The sequence below is a fragment of the Chiloscyllium plagiosum genome, chromosome 2, assembly GCF_004010195.1.
Source record: "Chiloscyllium plagiosum isolate BGI_BamShark_2017 chromosome 2, ASM401019v2, whole genome shotgun sequence".
NCBI lineage: Eukaryota > Metazoa > Chordata > Chondrichthyes > Orectolobiformes > Hemiscylliidae > Chiloscyllium > Chiloscyllium plagiosum.
Genome location: NC_057711.1, coordinates 37538688 through 37560769, shown reverse-complemented (window position 1 = coordinate 37560769; position 22082 = coordinate 37538688). Strand labels below are relative to the sequence as shown.

At 39.4% G+C, this 22082-nt stretch overlaps 1 protein-coding gene across 3 annotated transcripts in view; it reads left to right on the top strand.

The window, feature by feature from the left end:
• Positions 1-22082, top strand: part of ptcd2 (pentatricopeptide repeat domain 2) — a 35471-nt gene that overhangs the window by 2838 nt on the left and 10551 nt on the right. For all 3 annotated transcript variants that reach the window (XM_043707823.1, XM_043707813.1, XM_043707804.1), the window contains exons 2-6: positions 559-651; positions 1148-1277; positions 8092-8209; positions 17197-17275; positions 20645-20736. In XM_043707823.1, the coding sequence (XP_043563758.1) occupies positions 597-651; positions 1148-1277; positions 8092-8209; positions 17197-17275; positions 20645-20736 (474 nt within the window). In that variant the 5' untranslated portion in view covers positions 559-596. The remainder of the gene's footprint in view (positions 1-558; positions 652-1147; positions 1278-8091; positions 8210-17196; positions 17276-20644; positions 20737-22082) is intronic.

Here is a 22082-nt window from a genome sequence, read left to right as displayed (position 1 = left end):
GAATATAGATGGAAAATAGGGCAATTCAAGCAAGGAATTAGAGACCATTTTGTGATTGAATATTGTCTGGTTGGCATGGACGAGTTGGACCAAAGGGTCTGTTTCCGTGCTGTACATCTCTATGACTCTAAGGAACAAGAAGACTGTACATGATTGTTTTAATTAAGTTACTGTGACTCTAATAATACTCAATGGTTTATTAGCTAAAGGCATTAAATAGCTGGAAACCAGCCATTCAAGTTTAAAATGTGAACGTTCTTAGCTACTGGAATCCTGAACACCACACTCACTTGTGCTAATTTCAGAATAAATACGTTATGCAAGTATTTAATCCTGTCTCAGGATAAAATGCAAAAAAAAAGGAATTCTGAATTATAAACAAACTGCTAAAATGACAGCATGTCAGGGAGCATCTGCAGAGAGGGAAATTGAGGAAGATACATTTTTCACAAATGTTTCCATAATTAAGAGAAAATCTAAATACAACATGATCTGTAATGACAAGCAGTGTATTCTCTTAATATAAAATTTAAATCTGATTTCATTGTAAATTTGCAGTGAAACGGTATTTACTTTCTGACAATGTGATTCGTTTGATGGAGTTCCAACAGAAGAAGGTTGCAATTGCCAATCAGATGTACGTTAGTAGAGGTATGTTATACTCCTATCAGTTTTTTCATTGTCTTTTCCTGAGTAAAAGTACTTTAGGAAACAGAGTTTCATGTGGAACTGATCTGCCAGATCACAGAAGCCTGTTTAAAAATAAGTTCTGAGTTATTGATTTTTATTTTTTTGTGAAGGGGCAATGTACTTTTTGTTTCAGTTCGTCCCTCTCACCAAACCCTGTGTTCCCCATTATTTCTATTATGTTATTTGTGTCCACCTTCGTGAAGCCAGAACCAAAATATAGATTCAATTTAGTTCATCAGCCACTTCTTTGTTCTGTTTTATTGCTTTTACTTCAAATACAGCCAGTAGCATTCAAAATCTGGCAGTTTTTTTCTGCATTTTACATATTGAAGTGAAGGCTTGAGAATTTTCTGTCTGAAATACTGAAGGTATAATTTTATTTTGAAAATCAGGTAAACGTTTAGACATTTTTATTATCATTTACTTTTTAAAAACTGGAACTTTTTTAACTGTGCAGAACAATATTTCAACAACATCGAGGAGAAGCTAAGAAAGAATGAGTTGATCCTCAAGGACGATTTAAAAATGTTATTACATTTGTGCCAAACGCCATCAGACGTCGAAGTAGCAAAGAATCTAATTTACAGGTATGTCAATTTTTTAAAAAAATGTCATTAATTCCATAAATCTGAATCTCTGGTCCTAATTAAGATTAATAGTTTTTATTCGGTTCCATATCTAATTTCCATGCATAGGTCAAAGCAATATACTTTCTAGTATAACTTCTAACCAATGCTCTGATATAAAACAGACTTAGAATTACATTTTAGAAAGTGTGAAAAATACTCAGCAGGTCAGGGAGCATCTATGAGGACAGAGTGAATGCCTCAGATCTATCACTGCTTGCCAAAACGCATCAATGTGAATCACTAGATGTGTTTCACCCTTCATAGATTCTTTGATATTTAAATATATTCAGCATTTTCTGATTTTATTCCAGTAAGTTTGGTTTTAGTAGAAGTAAATTTATTTCATTCGACCTTTTATCGCTTCAATGCTGGTATCATGGAAGGTTATAATTGTGTATATTAAATAATACAATAATTAACTGTGGAAACATATATCATTTTCTCTGCTATGAGCTACAATTGATAACCTTGCCTGGGGTTTAAATAGATTTATCATTTCACTGATAGACAAAACACAAATTACTTTGAGCTCAACAAATGCAGCTCTGGCTACAATGGAATGTCTAAGAATTATATGTCCCATTTATTTCCTGATACACTCAGTACTGCTTAAATGTGTTCCTGAGTGTAAGATGCTGTGTACATATCATTTCATTGACTAAATGGATGTGTCATGGTGTGTAGTCTGATTTTAAAATAAACATTAACGTTAACATTGATAGGCACAGGTGAGGTGCCAGAAGACTGGAGGTTGGCTAACGTGGTGCCACTGTTGAAGAAGGGTGGTAAAGACAAGCCAGGGAACTATAGACCAGTGAGCCTGACATCGGTGGTGGGCAAGTTGTTGGAGGGAATCCTGAGGGACAGGATGTACATGTATTTGGAAAGGCAAGGACTGATTAGGGATAGTCAACATAGCTATGTGCGTGGGAAATCATCTCACAAACTTGATTGAGTTTTTTGAGGAAGTAACAAAGAGGATTGATGAGGGCAGAGCAGTAGATGTGATCTATAATGGACTTTAGTAAAGCATTCGATAATCATCCCCATGGGAGACTGATTAGCAAGGTTGGATCTCACTGAATACAGGGAGAACTAGCCATTTGGATACAGAACTGGCTCAAAGGTAGAAGACAGAGGGTGGTGGTGGAGGGTTGTTTTTCAGACTGGAGGCCTGTGACCAGTGGAGTGCCACAAGGATCGGTGCTGGGTCCTCTACTTTTTATCATTTACATAAATAATTTGGATGCGAGCATACGAGATTTGGTTAGTAAGTTTGCAGATGACACCAAAATTGGAAGTGTAGTGGACAGCGAAGAGGGTTACCTCTGATTATAACAGGATCTATGATTGGGATAAATGAATTCCATTTGTACTTTTTGCCATTAGAAATGTGTCAAATGATTCAACCAAATTCTGTCCATTTGAATTTGTTTTTGGGCATGAAGTGAGGACTGCCAAAATTGATTAAGGAGAAATTGATGAGTCAGAATTCAGAGACCACATATTTGGACTATGTGTCAGATTTTAAGGTATGATCAAATGGAGCAGGGGAGTTGATGAGACAGTATCTAAAAGTATCACAGCATACAATGAAACAGGAAGCAGACAAAAAAAAAAATCAAAAACTTACAATTTTGCTGTCGAAGATAAGGTAATTTCCGATGGTAGGTGAACCTTTAAACGCAAACTATAGCAGACCTTATCAAGTCAAAAGGACATTGAGTGAAGTGCACTAAATAATAAGGACTCCAGACAGAAAGAAATCTCACAGTGTGTGTCCTGTGAATATGCTCAAAAGATATTTAGACTGGGATGGAAAGTAAAGGAAACTATGTTATTGGTTACAACACACAGCGAAGAACCAAGTTCAGAGGATTCTGAATTGGACATTCCTCAAATTAAATTTGGTAATGAGGGAGTTGTCAAAAATTGGGATAAAGTATTGAGTTACCTTCAAGAGGAAAATTGAATGATCTGAAAGAGTTATTACTATCACATGGGGAAATATGTGGAAATAAGTGGGAAGTATGAACCTAATTATGCCATGATGTAGATATAGGGGATGTTATTCTGATGAAGCAATATTCTTAAAAGCATAACCTTCTAAAGTTGGCACAGGTTCAAAAGGAGATTGAACGCATGCTCCAAGACGACATGATTGAAATGAGTTACAGTGATTGGAAGTCACCATAGTAATGGTGCCAAAGCCGGATGGTACCCAATGGTTATGTGTGGACATCAAAATTGGAGGTGTAGTTGTCAACGAAGAAGGTTACCTCAGATTACAATGGGATCTTGATCAGATGGGCCAATGGGCTGAGAAGTGGCAGATGAAGTTTAATTTAGATAAATGTGAAATGCTGCATTTTGGGAAAGCAAATCTTAGCAGGACTTACACACTTAATGGTAAGGTCCTAGGGAGTGTTGCTGAACACAGGGCGGCACGGTAGTTCAGTGGTTAGCACTGCTGCCTCCCAGCATCAGGGTCCAAGGTAGATTCCAGCCTCGGGTGACTGTCTGCGTGGAGTTTGCGCATTTTCCCCATGTCTGCGTGGGTTTCCTCCGGGTACTCCGGTTTCCTCCCACTGTCCAAAGATGTGCAAGTCAGGTGAATTGGCCATGCTAAATTGCCCATAGTGTTAGGTGAAGGGGTAAATGTAGGGGAATGGGTCTGCGTGGGTTACTCTTCGGAGGTTCGGTGTGGACTTGTGGGGCCAAAGGGCCTGTTTCCACACTGTAACGAATCTGATCTAATCTAATCTAATCTTGACCAGATGGGCCAAAGGGGTGAGAAGTGGCAGATGGAGTTTAATTCAGATAAATGCGAGGTGCTGCATTTTGGGAAAGCAAATCTTAGTAGGACTTATACACTTAATGGTAAGGTCCTAAGGAGTGTTTCTGAACAAAGATACCTTGGAGTGCAGGTTCATAGCTCCTTGAAAGTGGTGTCGCAGGTAGATAGGATAGTGAAGAAGGCATTTGGTATGCTTTCCTTTATTGGTCAGGCAATGTCTTTTCCCTGGGGTGGGGGAGTCCAGAACTAGAGGGCATAGGTTTAGGGTGAGAGGGGAAAGATATAAAAGAGACCTACGGTGCAACTTTTTCACACAGAGGGTGGTACGTGTATGGAATAAGCTGCCAGAGGATGTGGTGGAGGCTGGTACGATTACAACATTTAAGAGGCATTTGGATGGGTATATGAATAGGAAGAGTTTGGAGGGAAATGGGCCGGGTGCTGGCAGGTGGGACTAGATTGAGTTGTGATATCTGATCGGCTTGGACGAGTTGGACCGGAGGGTCTGTTTCCACGCTGTACATCTCTATGACTCTATGACTCTATTTGACCCGAAGACTTTAGTTATTGGTGCAACATGTGCTTTAAATTGTTGTGCAATTGTGGGGTATCCCTCAAAATGCTGATGCAGTCAGTTCCCCTACAGACTGCACTTATTCCACTATTTCAAGTGGCAAATGCAAAAACAGAACTGCTTCCCTCCCCTTGTTTGTCTGAAACCCTCAGAAGCAGTCACAGTTTCCCGACTCCAGAATGAGGACCTCAGCCGTGCAATTAACGAACCGTGCTAGTCTGCCTTCAGCAAGATCAGTGAACACTACAAAAGCTGATCTGTTAGATTTCGATGCTTTGAGACAACTGCTCAGAATACTGGGAAATCTCCGGTCATATGGGAGGTGCCATTCTGAAGCAGTAATCGTACTTGCTAATTGATGTGTTTGAACTGCTTTCTATCTCCAGCCACAGCCCAGTCCCACAGTGAGAGCAAAAAAATGAAAGAACTGTGGATGTGAAATCAGAAACAAAAACAGAAGTTGCTGGAAAAACTCAGCAGGTCTGGCAGCATCTGTGGAGAGAAATCAGAGTTAACATTTTGGGTCTCTCAGAACATGAGAGCTGCTGCTGAAATGTACTCCCCTCTTAGGATCCTGTCAAAGCTGCAGGAATTCTTGGTTTTTGCCATATTAAAGCTGCCCTTTGGCTGGTATGGATGGTGGAATTGTGAAAATGTTTTTTATTTCCACACTCCAACCCTTCCCATGGAGGAGGTGGGAGGAAGGGAGCTCAGATACAACCTTTACTATGATGCTTTAAAACACCAAATACAAAGATAGATGAAGAAGATGTATTAATTAATTATACGGAAATAATTATTAAAATGTGACACTGTCTGTCTATTGCTTAACAGGCATGAAGAAAAAGAATGATAGGATCTACTTAAAATATCATAATCATCTAGAACTGAGTAGTAACTTGCATTCCAGTAATGACAGACTATATTTAAGATTCCATTAATGACTAACAATACAGATGTTCAATGCGAACTTTATGATGTTACAGCAGTGAACAAGGCTTTCAAACCTTTGATGTATTTTAGAAGACGCTATCCAGCTAGCGCCATTTCCTGTTTATATGCCATCCACCTATAATTATGTTCCCTCTTAGGTGTCAATTCCCTTCTGAAAGGTATTATTGAATCTACTTCCACTACTTTTTCAGGAACAAGTGCAGTTCTTAATAACTTGCTGTATCAACATATATTTCTTGTGTCGCTTCTAGTTCTTTTACCAATTATGTTAACTTTCTAATGGAAAGTCAGACCCAAAAGAATAGCTCTCTCTAAAGATGCTGCCAAGTCCTGTTGAGAGTTTCCAGCAGTCTGTTTTTAATATACTTTAAATTTGTGTCCTGTCATGACAACATTTAAGAGGCATTTGGATGGGTATATGAATAGGAAGGGTTTGGAGGGATATGGGCCGGGTGCTGGCAGGTGGGACTAGATTGGGTTGAGATATCGGGTCTGCATGGACAGGTTGGACCGAAGGGTCTATTTCCATGCTTTACATCTCTATGACTCTATGACTGACTCACTTGCCTTTGGGAATAGCCTCCTCTTATTTACTTGACGAAAACCATTCAGGGTTTGAACTTAAATCTCCCCTTAATCTTTTCTAGACTTTCATGTAACTGATGCCATTCTACAAAATCTCCTCTGTAAATTTTAAAGGATAATCCAGTTGAATACATTTTTGTTGAAGAGAAAGAGAGATTCAGATCTTTAAAATCCCAACAAATGTAGTTATGTACAATGGGAATAAATGTCAGTTTGAGTACAAAATTAAAGAGCTGAAGAAAACATAGGTAAGCAAATTTAAATGTGGGAGAAGTTGATAGCGTTTTGGCTCAGATTTTGCAAAAGCAATGCTTCAAGGACTACAGTACATTTCAAACCTTCAGAAACTACTGGACCAACAGTAAATGTCTTTTAATTAATAAAAAATTATGGATTGAGATATAAACAGTAAGATAGAGAGTGAATTACATTACACATAGAATCAGATACAGAAAGAAGTCAAGAGAGCTGCAGAAGAATTTGATTAACGGAGCAAAACCTAGGTCCAGTTTATTTTAATGCGAATTTTTTTTTAAATGACTTTGAAAGCAATTCAGAGTGAGAGTCCACACTTATAATTATTTGTTTTCTGGCCAAAAAGGATTGATTGGCATTCAAAATCAATTATAAAATGTTAGAAAGGCTGTACTGTCAATCTCCGATTTCATTATTTGTGGAAAGTTTTTAATGGGCCATTAATGTGCTAATGCAATGCAACAATTTAATGAAAATCCCAGGAGGTTCCAGGATGAGAAACTATTTTCACAAAGCAAAAGGTGAAGTGGCATCATTTAGGCAGACATCATGGGGAATTCTTTCTTCAACGTTATTTGTTGCCTGAATTGCACATTAATATTAGGTACCTTCAAACATTTCATTTTGAAGCGTGCATTTAAATATTTACAGAATTTTATTTTTGGTGTCTTACTTTGAATGCTCAAGTTGTCTGACATTTTCACAAACTCAATGGCCCATCAGTGATTAGGTTCACCAGCACACTATCCCCAAAATCAAAACAATTTGACATTTTGCCATATTTTTAACACAACTGGTTAAATTTCATATCATGGGACTGTGCGTTCACCCACAAACATTGCCATTTCTTTTCTCTATTTTATAATTTAATTCCTAAAATCTGCAATGCTGGATTTTTTACTTCTCTATTTTTCTAAGAACTGTAACTGAAGAAGCTGTAACAAGGAACCTTTGTACATCAGGTGGTGCCGTAAGCAGCAACTGATACACTTTTCACTGTACTCATTTAAGTACATGTGACAATGAAGCAAATTCTAATTGTGAAGTGGAGGAGTTGAATGTTGTTTGGAACAGAGTTGTTCCTCATGTTATCTATTCACTTGTCTTCTAACAAGGGGTAGCATGGTGGCTCAGTGGTTAGCACTGTTGCCTCACAGCACCAGGGACCTGGGTTTGATTCCTGTCTTGGGCGGGTGATTGTCTGTGTGGAGTTTGCACATTCTCCCCGTGTCTGTGCGGGTTTCCTCCCACAGTCCAAGGATGTGCAGGTCAGGTGAATTGGCCATGCTAAATTGCCCATAGTGTTAGGTGCATTAGTCAGAGGGAAATGGGTCTGGGTGGGTTACTCTTCGGAGGGTCGGTATGGACTTGTTGGGCCGAAGGGCCTGTTTCCACACTGTAGGGAATCTAATCTAACATTTTAATTCATCAATCCATGTCATTGATGTCCAGGCAATCTTAATGTTGTGAAGATAGAACAGCACAGTTGTATTTTACTCCACACTTGGCATGACAGTTGTTGAAATAATGTAATAACGATCATAAGCACTGCTATTATTTTGCAAAATTTAGTAACATTTAATTGCAACCTTGTTGTTTATCCACAGATACCATTCTGAGAACAGAAATACGGCATTTGGGGAATTTAAGTTTGGCCCTTTATTTGTGAGGTTATGCTATGAGCTAGGTTTAGAAGAAACTGCAGAAGAGATGGTGAAAGACCAGGTAATTTTTTTTATTCATTCATGGGGATGGGTGTCGCTGGCTGGCCAGCATTTAGTATCCATCCCTAGTTGCCCTTGAGAAGGTGGTGCTGAGCTGCATTCTTGAACTGCTGCAGTCTATGCGCAGTAGGTAAATCCACAATGCCCTTTAGGGAGGGAATTCCACGATTTTGACCCAGCAACTTTGAATGAACAGCAAATCAGGATAGCGAAGTGTTTGGAAGGGAATTTGAAGGTGGTGGTGTTTCCATATATCTGCTGCCCTTGTTCTTCTCGATGGAAATGGTCATGGGTTTAGAAGCTGCAGTCTATTGACTCATAATTGATATTAATAGATCCTTATTTGATCTGGATATCGGCAGAAATGGAGAAAAGTGAGTACATGGAATTGAGATAGAACTTTCACACAGGACTTCACAGTGATTTTCAGAGCATATTTACTGACACAATGCTTCCGTATGATAATGATATAAAAAGGTAAACTATACTTATAAAGTTAAGTATAATACAAATATAATTTAATATTGAGATGTGAGCAATTGATTATTTTCTTTAAAGTTTGAGTTGAAAAATTCCAGTTGTGAAGAAGAATTCACACACTGGAGAGTTAGCCTGAGTGTTCCAGCTAATGTTTGTGCCTCAATTACCATTCAGAAAAACATGGATAATTATCACATTGAATATTAAATGTTCAATTTAATCAGGTGTTTAATTCATTAAAAATATTGGTGAAACACAGGTGAGAGTTTGATGCCGACTAAAACACAAAGATGGAAGGAGGATTATTTGAAGGTCTGGATTAGAGCTAAGGCAATCTTGATCCAGCTTTGCACCCAGTATACTTTAAACTATCATGGTAACGAAATGAAAGTGTCACCCTTACTCCCCTTTATCCATTGCTTGCCTGTATAACACTTGCCTGTATAACACTTGCCTGTATAACACTTGCCTGTATAATACACTTTGATAGTGTAGTAATTGTGCAACTGGACCAATGCTGAACCAATCCAGAAACATGAATTCAAATTCCAACCAAGGGTTGAGAATTTAAATTCAGTTTGTAACAATAAAAAGTCCAGAAAGTAAAAGGGAAATGATCGTAAAACATTTTTTGATGTGTCATAAATATCCACCAAGGTCACTCGTGTCGTTTAGGGACAGAAACCTGCCATTCTTACACAATCTGGCCAATGAATTCTATCAAACTGTTACATTGAACAATTCAGTTCAAGTTAAAGGCCCAGTACCATCTTCACAGGGCAACTTAAGGTGGGGAATCAGTGCTAGTTTGCTTTCTTATGTGACACTCTTAACTGATTAATAACACAAACTATTTGTAACTTTACCACTAATGACAAAACGTCTATGACTACTTATCTTGTGTCCACTCCAGGCACAACTTACAGTGTAGTGTTTGGTGTACTTTACATGTAAAGTGGCACTTCAGTAATTTTTTTTCCTGTGAAGCATTTTAAATTTTGAGTGCTGTTATAAGCGACCATATAAATGCAAGTGTTTTTCTTTCTTGTACAACTAGCATCATTCCTATTGCTTTTCATCAACTTTCCCAAAGTAGATATTCATGATCAGATCATTCATTGTTTGAAGAGCATTAAGTTGTTGGATGGGGGAGGGAAGTGACTTGACTTGATGAAGTGACTTTAAAATGGTAAAATATTCCAAGGTGCTTTATATGGGTCTCACTGGGGTGTTTGCACTGCCTGTTCCTTAAATGCAGATCTCACATCACTAATGGCATCAATAATGTCAACCTTTCAGGTTCACTGTGGGCTGGCATCCAGAAAGACTTGCTAAAAATCATTCCCTCCTGCATGATGATATTGCTGCATTTGGCAGATTTCTCCTGGGCTTGCTGCCTGCTCTGTCAGACCGTTTCTTCAGTAATCTGCAGTGAAAATGCTCAGTGACATCAGGCCCAAAAGCAACTTAGTTTATTCTGTTTAACCATCATTTGATTTGTTGAAATCAAAAGCAACTCAGCGCAATTTTTAAGTAACTCCAATTGTTGATCAAGCATTTAATGCCAATGATTAGTATTCAGTTCAGAGCAAGTCACACTTCTCAGTTAACATAACTGTATTTATCTTTCAATACACATTTACAGTTAATCCTCCAAATATTTACCATAAGATTTAACTTTTAAGATTTAGGGCAGCATAGTGGCTCTTTGGTTAGCACTGCCGCCTCACAGCACAAGGGACGCTAGTTCTATTCTAGCCTCAGGCGACTGACTGTGTGAAATTTGCACTTCCTCTCCGTGTCTGGGTGGGGTTCCCCCAGGTGCTCCGGTTTCCTCCCACAGTCCAAAGATGGCTCTATCTGTAGGCTAGGTGGATTAGCCAGGGGAAATGCAGAGTTACAGGAGTAAGGTATGGGAGATAGATCTGGATGGGATTCTCTTCAGAGGGTCAGTGTGGACTTGATGGGCTAAATGGCCTGCTTCCTCACTGTAGGGAATTCTATGACTCTTCTATGATGACTGTGCATCTGTTAATTCTGCACTGTTAATCTATGTCATTCCTTAATCATAGGCTGATTTTCTTGTCAACTAGTTACATTTTTTTTTACTGTATCCTAAATATTGCTGTGAGTTGTCTGCTTGAACCCACAGTATTTTCATCTCCCCCATGGGAAGAGAAAGGAGACCAGTCCCAAATCTACCCCATCTCAAACAAGGATCAAACCTTGTGCTGTTCGTTCCAATCTGACCTACATCAGTCATCCGGCCAAGGAGGCCACATTGCTGTGTGTGGCAACAAGGAATTTTACATAGATGTTGTGACGTGGAGCTGTAGTTAATGATGTTAAAGGCTTTTCTTTCCATCATATGACTCACCAAGAGTATGTCCCTCCCTTCCCACCTGCTGTTGTATGTGATGGAAGGATTTACAAGTTAATATTTAACCTATTTTGTCACATTATGAAAACAGCTTCCTTAGTAATCAAGTCCTGGAATGGGACTTGAGCCTGGAGCTTCTGACTCAGAGGCAGGGACATTACCCATTGCACTGCAAGAATTCCACTAATATCTATGGACTGTGGTCAAAAGAAGCCACTAGCATTTGAAGTTTGAAATAAAGGAATAAGTAGCACAAAGATAAGCATATGAACCAAGACGGTTAATATTTTGTGTAACCCATGACCTGAGAATTTTCCTTGTGATGTTGTTTGAACATAGATGATTCAGAGTGGAGGACCAAGTGTACTGTGTTAAAGTTCGCAGCTGGCACTAAGATGAGTGGTAGAGCAAAGTGTGCTGGGAAAATGAAAGCCTATAGAGGGATATAGATAGGTTAAGTGAGTGGCCAAGGGTCTGACAGATGGAGTGCAATATTAGTAAATGTGAGGTAATCTATTTTGGTAGGAATAACAGTAAAATGGGCCATTATCTAAACGGTGAAAATTTGCAGCTTGGTGCTGTGCAGAGCGACCTAGGTGTCCTTGCGTGTGAATCACAAAAAGTTGGTTTGCAGGTGCAACAAGTAATTAAGAAGACAATTGGAGTATTGTCCTTCTTTCCTGATGAAGGGCTTTTGCCCGAAACGTCAATTTCGCTGCTCCTTGGATGCTGCCTGAACTGCTGTGCTCTTCCAGCACCACTAATCCAGAATCTGGTTTCCAGCATCTGCAGTCATTGTTTTTACCATATTGTCCTTCATATCTAGAGGAATGAAGTTTAACACCATGAAGGTTATGTTGTGTGCAGTTTTGGTTCTGCTTAGTTGAGAAAAGATGTACTGGCAATGGAGGGGATGCAGAGGGGTTTCACGAGGTTGTTTCCAGAGTTTAGAGGGTTGGCTTATGATGAGAGATTGAGTGGACTGGGACTATACTCGTTGGAATTTAGAAGAATGAGAGGGGATCTTACAGAAATGTATAAAATCATGAAGGGAATAGATAAGATAAAAACGGCAGGTTGTTTCTACCGACAGGTGAAACTAGAATTAGGGAGCATAGCCTCAAAATAAGGGGGAGCAGATTTAGGTCTGAGCTGAGAAGGAATTTTGTCACCCAAAGGATTGTGAATCTGTGGAAGTAGTTGAGGCTCCCTTGTTGAATATTTTTAAGGCAAAGATAGATTTTTGAACACTAAAGGAATTAAGAGTTATGGTGAGCGGGCAGGTAAGTGGAGCAGAATCCACAAAAAAGATCAGGCAAGACCTTTTTGAATGGGGGAGCAGGCTTAACAGGTCAGATGACCTACTCTTGTTCCTGTTTCTTATGTTCTTATCAGCTGTGGTGAATTCCCAGATGTTCTTTGAGTTGTGTGATATAAGTGATAGACTGATACTTTTACAGAATGTTGACATTAATATTGATGCACGTTAATTGATAATTTTTTTTAGGATGGAAACAAATAAAGACACAGTAAATCATTTTCTGATAACTTCCCAGTAAATTTGAGACATAGTGGACATTCACGATCCCAAACTTGGAATATATGGAACAGTATAAGGCAATTTGGCTGTCTATATGCTTACTGCATCCAGTGAATTGTAAGCAAAATATTATAAGTTGATTCTAAATCTTCAAGTCTAAATCACCTTGAATTCCTGGAATGGCAGGATTGACATATGAAGAGAGGCTTGATCAATTAAGATTCACTGGAGTTTAGAAGAATGAGGAGGATCCCATAGAAACTACAAAATTCCAGTAGGACTAGACAGGGTAAATGCAGCTTGCTGCTGTGCGGGGGGGGTCTTAGGTGTGATTCCGATGACCAAAGTGTCCAGAACCGGAGGAGGCCATTTAAGACTGAGATGAGAATTTTCTTTCACCAGAGATCGGTGAACCTGTGGAGTACCTGAGACAGAAAGTGGGTTGAGGTCAAAGCATTGGAAGTGTTAAAGAAGACATTATATATAGACATTATATATAATTGCAGATGCTGGAATCTGTGCTGAAAACAAGATATGCTGGAGATCGCAGCGGGTCAGAGAGCATCCATGGAGAAAGAGCAAACTAATGTTTCAAGTCTAGATGAAGGCATTATATGTAGTTCTTGTGGCTAAAGGGATCAAACAGTATGGGGGTTTTAAAAAAAAGAACAGAGTGATGATCAGTCATGATCATATTAAATAGTGGAGCAGGTTTGAAGGGATGAATAACTTATTCCTGTTTCCTATGTTTCTATGATTCCAGTTTTTATTCCTTATAATATCCTAAATAGCAGCAGAATGTTCTTGAATCTTACATATTTCCCACTAGGTGGCAGTTTAACCTGGAATTAAAGCATAACCTTTAATTTAATTCCATAGTTTCCACTTCATTCGTACTGCGCACACACACACACACAGTCATGTGCACAAAGTCTCTCTCTTTTATAATTAGAAATCTGAATTGTAGGACAGATGGCTTTGCATGGACCTGTACGATTACATTGATCCAGTGGTCGAATTTTACTTGATGCAGTGCTTCATAACCTTTTTCATGTAGTAGGGCTATTTTTAAACAGATCCTAATGTAGCAGTCTGTGTGTGGTCTCCCTAGAGTATGACGTTAGAATAATAAATGGCAGGCTATTAATGCTACCAGCCAGTGCATCAATGGAACAGTTCTGCTAACGTCATTAAATGTGATATCAACTGTAAAAGATCTTTAAGGTGCTTAATGTAAATATGGCTTTTTTAAAAATGTTCTTGTGACAAACTGGATCAACAAGACAAAGACAGGTAGGTATGGATGAAGATTTTGTGGAAAGTAATGCAACACCACAGATGAGTTTGAGTCAAGACAAAGGGCAGATTGATACTGCAATCTCCATCAATCTTCGCAGACAGCCACTGGACTCATTCAGTGCTAGGGAAAATGCTGTAAGTAGTTTTGCACCTCTAGAGGGATGGAAAAATCCATTCCTTATCTCTATGGTGACAATAAAACATCTGTGTGCTGAGTTGATCAGGAATGATCCACTGGGACACCAAAAGTAAACCATCTTTAGCTGAGCAATCTATTAAAAGCAAATTACATTTTGATGCAGGATTCTGCAGTGTTCTAAGGAAAGAAAATAATTTTGAAATAAGATTCAAAAGATATTATTAAAAACTGACAGGCAATAAATACTGGACTGACCCAATGGATTAATCCACTTTCTTGGCAATCTGGCTCCAAGGACAATGGTTGTGGTTGTTGGAGGTCAATCAGGTCACTCCCTGGATGTTACTCTAGGAATTCCGCAGGGTAGTGTCCTGGATCCCAGCCATCTCCAGCTGCTTCATCAATAACCTTCCCTCCCAGCATGAGGTGAGAAATGTGAATGTTCGCTGATGATTACTCAGTGCTCAGTACTATTCATGACTTTGCAGATGCTGAAGTGGCGCATGCAGCAAAACCCAGAAACTTTCAGGCTGGGGCAAAACGGAGGAAAGTGTGGCAGAGTTACAAATGCCAGGCAATGACCATCTCTAAGGGAGAAGTTAATCGCTCATTGAGATTCAGTCACATTGAAACCCCACTATTGACATCATGGATTTTGCCACCTAGAAAAGCGAGTCAAAGACTGGGAATTCTTCAGTCAATAACTGACCACCTGACTTCACAAAACATGTCCATCATCCCCCAGTTAGACATGTGATAGAATATACTCCACTTGCTTGTATGAAGATAGCTGTAACAACACTTGAAGCTCACAGTATAGCAGCCCATTTGAAACAGCCATCACCTAAATCTTCACTGACGAAAGCAACGGTGCACAATGATAGCAGTGTGTACCCTCTACAAGATGAAATATGCAGCGAGGTTTCTTTGACAGCACCTTCCAAATCTATGATTTCTATCAGCTTAGAAGACCAAGAGTAATAGACATGATGTTGCAACTTGCAAGTTCCCCTCCATGTCATGCACTAGTTGTCATGAGCAGAATTTGTGTGTTCCTCCTTAATGCCATGATCAATATGTTTGTATGTAATATGTGCTTTCCTACAGTCTGAGCCTTTGTCCCAATTGAGTAACTCCAGAAGCAGACATTTTGTGAATTTTAAAATTAAAGATTATTTATCTCAGACTTAGCCCAGATGTTTAAAATGCAACGCCTTCCTCATTCCATTCCAGACTAGATGTAGCTGAACAGAATACAAAACATTGCAAGTTATTATCTGCCACTTTTATGGGAATCTTGTAGTTTCTTGGATGAGTTGATGTTTTAGTTGAAGTGAAGGTTGTATAAAACAGTAAACTATGAACTACAAGGACGGTATGGTGGCTCAGTGATTAACTTTGCTGCCTCACAGCGCCAGGGTCCCAGGTTCAATTCCAACCTCTGGCAACTGTCTGTGGAGTTTGCACATTCTCCCTGTGTCTGCGTGGGTTTTTTCCGGGTGCTCTGGTTTCCTTCCACAGATCAAAGATGTGCAGGCCAGGTGAATTGGCCATGCTAAATTGCCCAAAGTGTTAGGTGCATTAGTCAGAGGGAAATGGGTCTGGGTGGATTACTCTTTGGAGGGTCGGTGTGGACTGGTTGGGCTGAATGGCCTGTTTCTACACTAGGGAATCTAATCTACTACTTGAATTCGAATTTCCATGGGTCTAGTTCTCTGGTGAATTCAAAGTTGAAACAGGTTTAGAAAAGTTGTTCTTCCACTTTTGAAGTATTGTTTGTTTATTATTTTTACTGTTTGGATGATGCAAAGCAGTTTGGTGGCTTTCAGTGACATTGTTGGCAAGTCAGCTTCTTGCAGTTTTAAAAGTGAAAAATGTTTGTTTAATTAATGTGACCTGTTAAAAGTTTAAAGTCATTTTCCAAATGAGGCGAGTGACTAGGTCAGTAATAAATCTGTATTCAGGATTTCACAATTTGAGAATTTGAGATAGTTAGTGTCTTTGTTACAAAAGACCCATTCAACAGTAAATGCTCTTTTGAATCAGTTTCAGGAAAAGATATTAAGTCAAGATCCTGTTGTGTTCCCACTTGACCAAGTCAGAAGTCACACAAAACCAGGTTATAGTCCAACAGATTTGTTTGAAATCACACAAGTTTTGGAGCGTAGCCCCTTTGTTAGGTTCAGTGCATCCCAGTCCAACACACGGCACCTTCATATATTGGTTCCCCCTTGAGACAAGGGATGGTTCCATGTGCTAAAGGACTTGGGTGATACTGTAAATCAACATACAAAAGCTGGAGAAACTCAACAGGCCTGCCCGCAGTGATAAAAATTAAACATTTCAAGTCCAAAGAAGACGCTTCAGAACTCAGGTGTTACTAGGGCATCCATCGTTTTGCAGTCTTTTGTGGTACGTTCAAAAACATCAAACTTAGTTTTAAGCTGTAAATAAACTGGACATGACAATGCTGGCTTGGAACTATATTGCTATTCCTTCACTGTGCTTGGGTCAAAATCCTGGAACTTTCTAACAGCCCAGTGTGTGGACTGGAACAGGTCAAGCAGATGATTCACCATTACATTCTGCAGGGTTGTTAGAAATGGATAATAAATGTTGGCTTTTGTCAGTGATGTTTGTATAAGTGAATTCTAAAAGATCAACCAAATCAGAGAGATCGCTTGTCTAAGTGCAAACAAGTTTGATAATGAGCAATTTTTGGAACTCTATCTCTAGACAATCAAACTAAACTGCGTTGATTAAACTCTTTTATGGAGTGTTCCCTGGGGAAAAGTTCAAGCGTACTCATTGCCACAGAAATTCACATTTACTTGCATAATTCTTTTTCTCTTTCACAACACAAAATTGCCTCTAATGCAGTTTGGATTGACTAATCTGTTTTATCAAATCCTGTCTGTAAGTAATTTATTCAAACATGGTGCTAATTTATGAATTAAACGGACAGACTTCATGTGAAGTGGGAATATTGTTACACCAAATGCTAAGTGTGCACTGAGCTTTCCTACACTCTCTGCCTCCGTAATATCACTGCACATTTTGAGAACTGAGCCCATACTGTGTGTGTGTGTGGGTGGGAGAGGGGTTTTATTCCTCAAGTAACCAATAAATTTCAGTCCTCTTTGGCCGTAGAATCTGAAGGGCTTCTTCTCCGATTCAACATCGTTCAACATTGTGATGGATATGCTGTTTATGAAGCAAAGATATGAACGTAAGTGAACGTTGACAAATCAGAATGTTTTACAATGTATACTGATGAAAGACTTCTGTAGTCAAGCTTTGATGTTTATTTCTTCCTAGTGCGCTCAAATGGTAAACCAGGAAACTGCAAGCCTATGTCCAAATAAATGGGTAAAACATTGGGTAATCTGTGACTAGAATTTTGTTATCAGTACCAGATCCCGGAACCATTCTTGCATATCTGTAGTCATAATGGTACAGCCATTAATTCGATGCATTGCTTCACTATACCTTTGATAGAGTTATACAGTATGATAGAGGACGTTTGACCCATCAAGTCTGCACCAATCTGTTTACACCTATCTAACTTTCTAGAATCCATGTGTGTATTAAAGGTTAGTGAGGTTTCCCACCTCTATTACCCTCCCAGGCAGTGCATTTCAGATTCCCACCACCCTGTTGGTAAAGAAAATGTTTCCTCTGATGACCTCGAAACATCATGCTTTTCCCCCTTAAAATTCTGACCCACTGTCATTGACCCTTCATCTGAGGGGAATAGCTGCTTCCCATCCATCCTGTTATGGACCAGACCACACACCCTCAAAATATTTTATGAAGGTAGACTAGACCTTAACTTTTTCTTGTTTTGAAGGCAAATGTGAAGTGCCTGTAATATGACTGGTCAAGCTACTCGAAGTTAAGCAAAAACACAGTTTATTTAAACACTGTAGTTAAAACACTCAACCAAAGAAAGAGCGATTTAGAATAACGTAAATCTGTTGGAAAACTACACAAATAATAGATACTGTAATTGTTATTAATTATCAGTTCCAATATAGTAACATGCCATAAATACATCCCTTAGCAAAAAGGAACCCAGCAGCAGAGAGTAAACTCCACTTCTAGCTGTAACCGAGAAAGGGAAAAGATTGCTTCTACCTCTTCAAGCCCATAACAGCAACTGCCCAAAGCTGAACTTAAAAACTAAAAAACAAACCTAGAAACCTTGGTCTGTGAGAGCTGGCCACACCCATCCAGACTGTCTTTATTGTTCCAACTTTTTTTTTAAAAAGCTCCAAGCCCTCTAGTGGTTTTTATAGACTGCTTGGCACCTCTGCTTTGCAACCTGTCTTCACATAAAAAAGACAAAATAATCTGTTGGAGCCACAGTATCATCACAATTCCCCTTATAATTTAATACACCTCAATGACTTCACTTCATAAAGCATCCAAATAATGAATCACATATTACAGCACATGTCTGGAGCAGGTGAAACTTTGTACCTGGACTTTCTGATACTGAAGTACTGACATTATCATTAGACTTGTTAGCTGACTGTATAAAAAAGGTTATTTGAATGAATGAATGATTAATTAATAGAACCTGAATTGAGTGATCTACACCACTATGCTTTCCCAAACTCTCCTTTGGTCCCAGAATCTTCCAGAAAATGAATTTATACTGGTTTCTGTCTATCAAATAAGGGTCTGCCCCACTACATGAAGAAAAGTCTCCTAAATTTCTCAGGAATACAGACAACCGCTTCAATTTATTTGTTTGTGGAAAAGAATGAATAAACCCAAAAATATTGCAAATCAAGTATTAAGTAAGGAAAATTTTGTATTAATGCAATGCCTTAAGTTCTTGGGAGGAATCCTGATGAAGAGCTCTTGCTCAAAACTTCCAACTCTCCTGCTCCTCGGATGCTGCCTGACTGGCTGTGCTTTTCCAGCACCACACTTTTCAACTCTGATCTCCAGCATCTGCAGTCCTCACTTTCTCCCAGGTTTGGGATGGCCAGTTTTCTTTTGATGTCTAATTGCTGCTGTGTAGACAAATGTAAGAGCAATATTGACCACACACAGTAAATCAGTTGAATATATCCAAAGAACCTAATTGGTAGTGTTTATTGAGAAATTTAGGAGATATTCCTTCAGCTAGTGGAACAAGATCTCACTGACAAACATAAACCAGTATCAGTTTGTTTTCTGCAAGACTCTAGGACCACAGGAAGATTTGGGAAAGCCAAAAGATGTAGGTCACACAATTCAAGTTCCAGTAATTGTTCATGTATTCATTCATTCAAATAACCTCCTGTTTTTATACAGTCGGCTAATTGCTGATGAACTATCTTTCATCTGGTAGTTGATTCACAGAGAGTCTAGTGATTATTCAGTACTTCTGTGTCAGAAAGTCCAGGTATAAGTTTCACCTGCTCCAGAAATGTGCTGTTATGTGATTCATTATTTGGATGCTTTATGAGATGAAGTAATTGAGATGTATAAGATTATTAAGGGAATGGACAGGGTGGATAGGAAGCAGCTGTTCTTCTCAGTTGAAGGGCATTTGAGGGAACATTTTCTTCACCCATAGCTTGGTGGGAATGTTTGGTCACTAATCTTTGGGCACCCTGTATGCAAATCAGAGGGCCTACTCCTGGGCTTGGCCAAAGTGGCCATTTATACAAGTCCAGCAGCAGACTGTGAAGTGGATCATAGTGCCTGAGTGTCTTCCCTTCTTCCATGATTACATCTGTACACTGTGTTCATTGAGTGAGAGAGAGAGAGAGCCTAGAGTATCCACTGGAACATTAGACCAGTGGGCACTGCAGAGGTTGGGTATGCCATTACCCCTGTTAACAGCATTTTGGTTTAATTTGATAAGTTTCTGTTGACCATTTTATTTTGCTTTTGTTACAGTTTTCCGCTAGGAGCTGGCTGAGTTGTTGAAATTTTATTTTGAAATAGAAGAATGTTTGGCTAAAGCATTGGGAGAATTCTAACTGCACTTGTTCAAAGTGTCTAGGATATTTAGCAACTAAATGAACCAGTGCAACAGATAAATGGTACCGAGTTTCGTGCTTTACCTGAAAGTCATTTAGGAGAAAGTGAGGACTGGAGATCAGAGTCGAGCGTGTGGTGCTGGAAAAGCACAGCAGGTCAGGCAGCATCTGAGGAGCAGGAGAGTCAATGTTTCGGACATAAGCCCTTCATCAGGAATGAGGCTTGTGGGCCAGGGGGGGCTGAGAGATGGAGAGATGGCCTTTTTCCAGCACCACACACTCTCCTCTGAAAGACCTTTAACAAAAGACTCCAACACTCAATCATTATTATACTGAACTGCTTAACTAGATTAAACCCACAAAAAAAACTTTGATTGCATGCATGACCAGATACAAAGAGAATCCAGAATGCTGCTCAGTATTGGACATTTCAGAGATTAGGGACTGTTGAATGTTGCAGGGTAATTAATGGTATAATACATAATGACAATGAGAAGTTCAAATTGAAGTGCTAGTTAATGTTTATGTCATGCCTATGTTAATTCAGTAATATCTGTCATTGCGTTTTGATCTGATTCTACAATTATTCAGTGTTGACATAATATTTATTTGGTTAGGTGCTCTGGGAGTCCTTCTGGAAATGAAAAATCAAGGCATAAAATTTAGTAAAGATACTTATACACTAGCATTTGCAGTCTGCTACAAAATGGTAAGTAATTCTTAAACCTGTCAATCTTTTCTTGCTTTAATTCTGTTTCAAAGTTCTCTACTTATGTGAGAACAGATTTATGCCTAGGTCCATGCCAACTGGAGCTACAGGTGTAATGAAAACCATCCTCTGAAAGCATCTGAATACAGAGAGCTTAGTTAATAAACATGCAACCCATGCCGACTTTATATAAAATCAAATCCATCTAAAAGTAAATGAAGAAACAGCCGTAGCCTGTGAGTGCCCTGCGTGTATGGGCAAGTTATCATTAATCAAAGACCCCCTCGGTTATTCGTCACATGGGGCCACTGGGCCAAGGAGTGACAGATAGAGTTTAATTTAGATAAATTTGAGGTGTTTACATCTTGGAAAGGCAAATCAAGGCAGAACTTATACAGTTAATGATAGGGTCCTGGAGAGTGTTGCCAAACAGAGACATTGAGGTGCGGGTTCATTGTTCATTGAAAATGGAGTCGCAGGTAAATAAGGTAGTGAAAAAGGCTTTAGGTATGCTTGTTTTATTAGTCAGTGCATTGAGTATACCAGTTGGGATGTCACGTTGTTTCTGCACAGAAGATTGGTTAAGCCAGTTTTGGAACACTGCATTTGATTCTGGTCTCCCTACTATAGGAAGGATGTTGTTAAACTTGAAAGAGTTCAGAAAAGATTTACAAGGATGTTGCCAGGGTTTGAGGTTTTAAGCTATAGGGAGAGACTGAATAGGCTGGGACTATTTTTCCTGGAGCATTGGAGGCTGAGGGGTGAAGGTTTATAAAATCATGAGGGGCATGGATAGAGGGAATGGCCAAGATCTTTTCCCTGGGGTGGGGGAGTCCAAGACTAGGGGCATAGGTTTAAGGTGAGAGGGGAAAGAGATAAAAGGGACCTAAGGGGCAACGTTTTCGCACAGAGGGCAGTGTGTGTATGGAATAAGTTGCCAGAGGAAGTGTTGGAGGTTGGTACAATTACAGCGTTTATAAGGCATCTGGAAGGGTGCATGAATAGGAAGGAGTTAGAGGAATATGGGTCAAGTGCTGGGAAATGGGGCTAGATTTATTTCGGATGTCTGGTCAGCATGAACAAGCTGGACCGAAGAGTCTGTTTCCATACATCCCTATGACTCTATACCTCTCTACACTGCTAATTGTAAACATGGTGAAGACCAATGGTTTTGATATGCTGCACGTGTTGACCTGAGCTGGTCTGGAGGTGTAGTCTGGACTGAGTGTGCTGCATCATCCCGGTGTGTTGTACTCCACACAATTGGAGCAGTCAATGAGATGATGTACAGGATACTGAGTTACTGGAGGGACTGGAGCAATCCTCCAGGAGGAGGACAGGATACT